The following is a 7,666-nucleotide window of genomic DNA, read 5'->3' on the forward strand; positions in this document are numbered from 1 at the left end:
CTCATGCTGTAGATAAGAGGATTCACTGCTGGTGGAACCACTGAGTAAAGAAAGGCCAATGCCAGGTCCAGAAATACGGAGGATAGGGAGGGAATCTTCAGGTAGGCGAACACGTCAGTGCTGAGAAACAGGGAGAACACGGCCAAGTGAGGGAGGCAAGTGGAAAAGGCTTTGTGCTGTCCCTGCTGCGAGGGGATCCTCAGCACAGCCCTGAAGATCTTCACATAGGACACCACAATGAACACAAAACACACAAAAAATAAGCAGACACCGACCACAATGAGTCCAATTTCCCTGAGGTAGGCATCTGAGCAGGAGAGCTTGAGGATCGGGGGGATTTCACAGAAGAACTGGTCAACAGCATTGCCATGGCAGAGGGGCAGTGAAAATGTACTGGCTGTTTGCAGCCATGAGGACACAAGCTCTGCTGCCCAGGAGGGTCCCACAGAGCAGGGGCTGGCAGATGGCAATGTAGCGGTCATAGGCCATGACAGTGAGAAGACAGAACTCTGTTGAGATAAAAAATAATAAGAAAAACACTTGACTCCCACATCCTGTGTAGGAAATGGCCCTGGTGTTCTGAAAGGAATTTGCCATGGATTTGGGAACAGTGGTAGAGATGCAGCCAAGGTCAGTAACAGAGAGGTTGAGGAGGAAGAAGTACATGGGGGTGTGGAGGCTGTGGTCACAGGCTATGGTGATGATGATGAGGCCATTGCCCAGGAGGGCAGCCAGGTAGATGGCCAGGAAGAGCCAGAAGTTGAAGAGCTGCAGCTCCTGTGTGTCTGCAAAGGGCAGGAGGAGGAACTGGCTGATGGAGCTGCTGTTGGACATCTGCTTTTTATGGCCATGGAGACCTGTCCAAGGAGGAAAAGGCACAGTGAGAAGCTAGGGAACTCTTCTTTGAGGAAAACCTCTTCCAGTTCTCATGGAATACCCTCAGATTGGCTCTCTGTATTCAGGAAGGCTTTTGCAGGTCCCTTTTGTCTGCTTTGTGCTGGCTTGAGTGGGTCAGCTGTTGGATCTCCAGAACTCAGTCCTGCCTGGCAGCAGTCAGTAAATAGAATGCTGATGGGACCTCAGAATAAATCCCCTGTGGATAGGAATGAGCTTTTCAGCACTGTCACTCCAATTTCATCCAAGGGCTGATCAGAGCTTTCTTCAGGACCCCCATCCCTACAGCTGGGGGTCCTGAAGTGAGGGTCAGGTCAGTGACAGCTTCACCTATGGGTGTGTCCAAAGCCCCAGGTAACAGTGGAACAAAAGCAGCAAGGACAGGAGGGGAAACAGTGAGAAATGCTCCAGACAAGCCTGGAAGGACAGGAGAGACAGACAGGCACTCAGGTGTTTCTCCTCACTGGGAGTTGGGCTGCCATGGAGAAGACTCATCATGAAACCCTGGAACTCATAGTGTAGGCTCTGCTGTGTGGCAGAAACCAGGGTGTCACTGTGGGAAAGTGTCAGCACCGTGGGGGATGTCAGGGAGGTACCAAATCCCCACTGCCAGGGCATTTCTGGGAGCTGCTCCTTCTCCCTCCCAACCAATGCCTCTGCTGCCTGGAACTGTCCCTGCAGCTGCTTCTCTCTGCCCATGTCATCTCCTGCACTGTGTATCATATCTCATCCTACCTGCCCTGCACTCAGCTCTGCTCTGCAGACCCCTCCTGGTGTCAGGGCACTGCCCTGGGAACCTCTGTGTGTGCAGGGCTCAGGAGATGCCCCAAAGTCTTAATGAAAATCGAGTTTTCATTGCACATTCTTGAGGGGAAAAGGGAAAGCCACAAACCCACCGGAGATGGGATTTCTCCTACCCCAGTTCTGGTGGGCACAAAAGAGGCACCTTCTGCCTTGGAGCTGCTGGTCCCAGCTCCCATGGAAATTACTGGGGGTGAAGGCAAGTTGCCAAGATCCCCTTCTCAATGAGAATGGATTTCATCTGATGGAAACTGTGTGTCCCCCATTTTTGCCCATACTCATAACTGAGAACCAGGAATGATTCTTTGGTTCATTTGGGAGACTAATCCAGCATTTTGATTTTCCTTGTTATAAACCTCTCCAAACTCCTGTATTTTACTTCTGCAACACTTTCCCGTCTCCAGAGGCAGCAGATGTCCAACTGCAGCTCCATCAGTCAGTTCCTCCTCCTGCCCTTTGCAGACACACAGGAGTTGCAGCTCTTGCACTTCTGGCTCTTCCTGGCCATATACCCGGCTGCTCTTCTGGGAAAGAGTTTCATGATTATTACTGTAACCTATGACTCCACATGCATTGTCCATCTTCAAAAATTCTAAACCTTCAGCAAAAGCTTCAAAGAAAAGGAGCACAGGCTGAAAAATGTTCCTGACATGAAAACTGTCCAGCAGCTTTAAAGCAGCTCCAGTAACCTTGGGGCTTGGGGATTTCCAATTTAAGGGAATGGTCCTAAAAGTGCCTGACATCTTTTTTTGGTCTCTATGATCCTCAGTGTTCAAACCTGATAATTATCCAGCAGTAGCTCCCAATAAAAAGGAGTGAGGATTAGAAAGATGTTCCTTGTCTGAAACCTCCTCAGGAGGAGTAAAAGCAGCATTAGTAACCTTGGGAACAGGGAGTTCCTAGCAGAGAGAATGGTCCTAACAGTACCTGACATAATTTTGTGTCTCTGACAGCATCTGCCTTTGAACACACTAAGTGTACAGCAGTAGCCCCAAACATAACGTGCTAGGGCCTAACAGTCTTCTTTGCCTGCAAACTCCCCAGGTAGCCCACTAGAAGCCCCAGTAACCTCCAGGCTCAGGGCCTTCATAGACAACAGAATGTTCAAAAAATCGCCTGATGTCTTTTTCTGGCTTTACCAGTGTCCAACTTCAAAAATGCTAAACGTCCAGCTATAGCTCCCAATCAAAAAGTACAAGAGCCAGAAACCTCCTCAGGTTGCCCAAGAGACACCCCTATAACTTTTCAGCTCAGGGCATTTATAGACATTGGAATGGTCATAACAGTGCCAGACATCAGTTCTTTGCTCTACCAGCCACTAGTTTTGAAACTTGTAAATGTCCAGCAACAGCAATAGGTTTGAGGGCTGAAAGATGTTCTTGGCCTGAAACCTGCCTATGTAGCCCAGTAGCAGTCCCAGTATCCTTGAGGCTCAGGGTTTTCCTTAGAAAGGGAACAGTCCTAAAATTGACAAACGCTGCTTTTGGGCTCTTCCCTGTCCTTATTCTAACTCCTGAGCCTCTTAATGAATATTTTCTCCCCTATCCAACTAAGAAGGGGAGTAATAGACTGACTTTGGTGGGCGTCTGCCCTCCAGCCAGGACTAAACCACGACAACATTAATAACAGAAGGAGGGCCAGGGACAATCTCCCAACTTTATTGAATGGAGGGGGGGAAAGACTGTGGTGGAGGATGAAGAAAAAAGGCTGATGTACTTAATCCCTTCTTTGCCTCAGTCTTCAGCAGTAAAACCAGTTGTCTCCTGATACACAGATCCCTGATTGGAAAGATGGGGATGGGAAGGAGACCAAAGCTCCCATAATCCCAGGGTAATTCCTAAGTGACCTGCTCAGCTGCTTAGATCTGCACAAGTCAATGGTTCCAGATGGGATACACCTGAGGGTACTGAGGGAGCTGGCAGAAGTGCTTGCCAAGAATCCTTCCCTTATTTACCAGCTATCAAGGATGACCAGGGTGGTTCCACCTGACTGGAAGCTGGTTCATGTGACACTCATCTACAAGAATGGCCAGAAGAATGTCACGGGGAACTACAGGCCTGTCAACCTGACCTCGGTGCTGGGGAAGGTGATGGAACAAATCATCCTGAGTGCCATCATGCAACACATGCAGGACACGCTGGGGCAGTCTGTCGCTGAAGGAGGGCAGCCCACTAAAGTGACCAACCCTGGAGCAGTTGGTGATGATCTGAAGCCATGTGGGAAGGACTCACGTTGGAGGGGTTCATGGAGGACTGTCTGCTGTGGATGGGACACAATGCTGGAGCAAGGGGAGACTGTGAGGAGTCCTCCCCTGAGGAGGAAGGAGCGGCCAAGACAATCTGTGATGAACTGACCACAATGCCCATTCCCATTCCCGACCCCCATGCTGCCCAGTCGGAGGAAGAAGTGGGGAGTGAAGTGGACCCTGACAAAAAGAGGGAGGGATGTGGGGCTGTGTTTTAAAGTTTGGTTCTTTTCCTTTTTCCTCATTGCTCTACTCTCTTTGGACTGGGTAATAAATTAGATGGGAGTGATAGAGCAGCTTTAGTCAGCACCTGGGTCAACCCACCACACATTCAAAAAGAGGTTGAAGAGGAAGAATAAGTACTTGGGGGTGTGATGTCACTGCTCATAGGCTATAGTAATGATCATGACACTCTTGCCCACAGGAGCAGCCAGGTAGATGCCCAGGAAGAGGCAGAAGTGCAAGAGCTGCAACTCCTGTGTGTCTGCAAAGGGCAGGAGGAGGACCTGGCTGATGGAGCTGCTGTTGGACATTTCCTGCCTCTGGCTATGGGAAAGTGTTGCAGAAGTAAAAGACAGAAGTCAGGAGAGATTTATATACAAGGAAAATTCAAATGCTTCATTTGTGTCACAAACCCCTAGGTATGGATGAGGAGCTGAAGCCTCTTCCATGGGCCAGCACTGTGTTCCCTTCCAGCACCAGGTGTGCAAAGCAAGGATGAAGTGTCTGGAGTGAATTGCCTGACTCCCTTCTTTTCACAGGGGACAAGAGTTGCCTCCCTGTCCCTGCCTGGGGCTCCTGTATCATGGGAAGACAAGAAAAGGGCATTGTCCTGCCCAGCTCTGGTTTGATCAGCAGAAAGGACTCTGCTGGACACAAGGATTTCTCCCTAGCCAAGGGAGGGAACATCAGTGAGGACTTCAGTATTTTTCCAAGTTAGTTCCTTGGAGCTCCAGGGACACCTTGCAGGAGCCTGTGGGGAATGGAGTGTGTGATGTATTCACCTTCTCCTCTGCTGTGAGCTGGGCTGGGCTCCTGGGACAGTGGGAGCTCATGAAACATTACAGCACTGCAGAGAGACAGCTCTGCCCAGGAGCAGCTCCTCTGCCAAGCACACAGGGCTGGGGACACTGCCTGTAGGCACCGAGGGGAGACCTGTGAGGCTGAGAGAGCTGATGGATGCTGAGAGCTCACTGGAGGAGAAATCTCCACAGCACTCTGCCTGGTATGTCTGTGGGTGCAGGGCAATGCAGGTTCTGTTCCTGGAGGGATCTCCTAAAGCTGGGACATGGGGCAGTGTGTGGGGTCTGTCAGGGGGACAGGTTCTCTACAGGACCAGGAAGTGCTGCCGGTCAGGGATGCCTTTCTGCCCCATCAGGTCTCTTTTCCTGTGCATGGTTGCAGAGGTGTGAAGCAGTGTTTGCACCCAGGGGTGCCCAGAGCTGTCCTAGTGAGCAGGGTCTGCACTCAGCCTGGCTCATGGGCTTTGCACAGTGATAGAGACAGCACCTGTGGGTTTGAGGAGTGTCCCAGGGAAAGGCAGCGTAAGGTCCTCTTGCTGTAAGAAAGTGCTGAATGGGTCAGCTTTGCTCCCAGCTCCAGCTGATTCCTGAGAAATTCCAAAGGGACTTGGAAGAGTAACATCAAGGAAACATTTTCCTGATGCTTGCCTGATTATTCTGTCTTTTCTTAGACTTCTCCTCTCCTGTGGGCTGTGCTGACTGTGGTAGATGAGAACTTATTTCTCCACTCAAGAATGTGAAATGAAAACACAATTCTCATAGAGATGGAGCTTTTCCTGAGCCCTGCACTGGGGCAGTGCCCTGATGCCAGGAGGGGGTCTGCAGAACTGAGCACAGGGCAGGTTGGATGAGTTCTGTAAGCACAGGGCACGAGGTGAAATGGGCAGAGAGAAGCAGCTGCAGGGACGGCTCCAGGCAGCAAAGACATTGTGAGGGAGGGAGAAGGAGCTGCTTGCAGAAATGCCACCCAGCACAGACTCTGACCCCAGGATTGTGTGGCTTACTAATGAATCTTTGGATTGGCTTCCCTAGAGAAGAGAAACCCCCGATTGTATTTCAGTCTGTCCTTGTCGTTCCAGCTTTGTCTGAATAACTGGGGCAGAGGGTAGCTGACACCAGGGCTGATGGACAGAGCAGCACTCCCCACTCTGCACTCAGGGGAAGGTTCCACTGCCACTGCAGCAGCAATGTCAGGGGGTTCTGACAGAAGAAACACTCCTCAGCTACAGTCAGGAGACAATCAAAGCTCCAAAGCTCTGCTCTGCCCTTGGGTGAAACTGGAGTGACAGTGCTGAAAAGCTCTTTCTTATCCACAGGGGATTTCATGCCATCCTTCTATTTACTGACTGCTGCAAGACAGGACTGAGTTCTCGAGAGCCACAGCTGACCCTTCTCCCAGCAGTGGCATGTTATAGCCAGCACAAAACAGACCTGCCAAAAGGGATCTGGAAAACTCTTCCAAAATACAGTTTTTCCTCAGAGAAGAGTTCCCTAAATTCTCACTACCTTTTCCTATTTGGACCGGTCTACATGCCAGCAAAAGCATATGTCCAACAGCAGCTCCATCAGCCAGTTCCTCCTCCTGCCCTTTGCAGACACACGGGAGCTGCAGCTCTTGCTCTTCTGGCTCTTCCTGGGAATCTACCTGGCTGCTCTCCTGGGCAATGGCCTCATCATCATCACCATAGACTGTGACCACCACCTCCACACTCCCATGTACTTCTTCCTCCTCAACCTCTCTCTTACTGACCTTGGCTGCATCTCCACTACTGTTCCCAAATCCATGGCCAATTCCATGTGGGACACCAGGGCCATTTCCTACACAGGATGTGTGGCTCAACTCTTTTTCTTTGTATTTTTCCTCTCCACAGAGTTCTGTCTTCTGACTGTCATGGCCTATGACCGCTACGTTGCCATCTGCCACCCCCTGCACTACGGGACCCTCCTGGGCAGCAGAGCTTGTGTCCACATGGCAGCAGCTGCCTGGGCCAGTGGGTTCCTCAATGCTGTGATACACACAGTCAGTACATTTTCACTGCCCCTCTGCCATGGCAATGCTGTTGACCAGTTCTTCTGTGAAATCCCCCAGATCCTCAAGCTCTCCTGCTCAGATACCTACCTCAGGGAATCTGGACTCATTGTGGTCAGTGCCTGCTTATTTTTTGGTTGTTTTGTGTTCATCATGGTGTCCTATGTGCAGGTCTTCAGGGCTGTGCTGAGGATCCCCTCGCAGCAGGGACGGCACAAAGCCTTTTCCACCTGCCTCCCTCACCTGGCTGTGGTCTCTCTGTTTCTAAGCACTGCCATGTTTGCCAACCTGAAGCCTCCCTCCATCTCCTCCCTATTTTGGGACCTGGTATTGGCCTTTCTTTACTCGTTGGTTCCACCAGCAGTGAATCCTCTCATCTACAGCATGAGGAACCAGGAGCTCAAGGATGCCATGTGGAGACTGATGACTGGATGTTTCTAAGTAGCAACAAAGAATTCATCCTCTGCATATTTCTGGCCTTTGAACTCCCATTAGGACCCATCTGTATTTTGTAGGGTTTTTTAGTGGTTGTTGTTTTGTTTCCTTCTAGTTGGTCTAAGCTATTATAGCATTGTCTATTTTCATCCCATTCATAAAGCAGTATCTCCAATTCTTTTGTGACCCACGGACTGCATAATGATAATCTGTGCTCTCTTTGCATCATGTCTGCCTGCA

The 7,666-nt window shown here is 50.4% G+C and overlaps 1 protein-coding gene across 1 annotated transcript; it reads left to right on the forward strand.

Annotated features, from left to right (window-relative positions):
• Positions 1-6,508: 6,508 nt before the first annotated feature.
• Positions 6,509-7,432, forward strand: LOC311198516 (olfactory receptor 14A16-like; the record flags this gene model as incomplete). The annotated part of the gene is made up of 1 exon (XM_084272479.1): positions 6,509-7,432. The coding sequence occupies one exon, from the start codon at positions 6,509-6,511 to the stop codon at positions 7,430-7,432; it is 924 nt and encodes a 307-aa protein (XP_084128605.1).
• Between the last annotated feature and the right edge of the window lie 234 nt (positions 7,433-7,666).

The sequence above is a fragment of the Gallinula chloropus genome (assembly GCF_964237585.1).
Source record: "Gallinula chloropus genome assembly, chromosome: 18".
NCBI lineage: Eukaryota > Metazoa > Chordata > Aves > Gruiformes > Rallidae > Gallinula > Gallinula chloropus.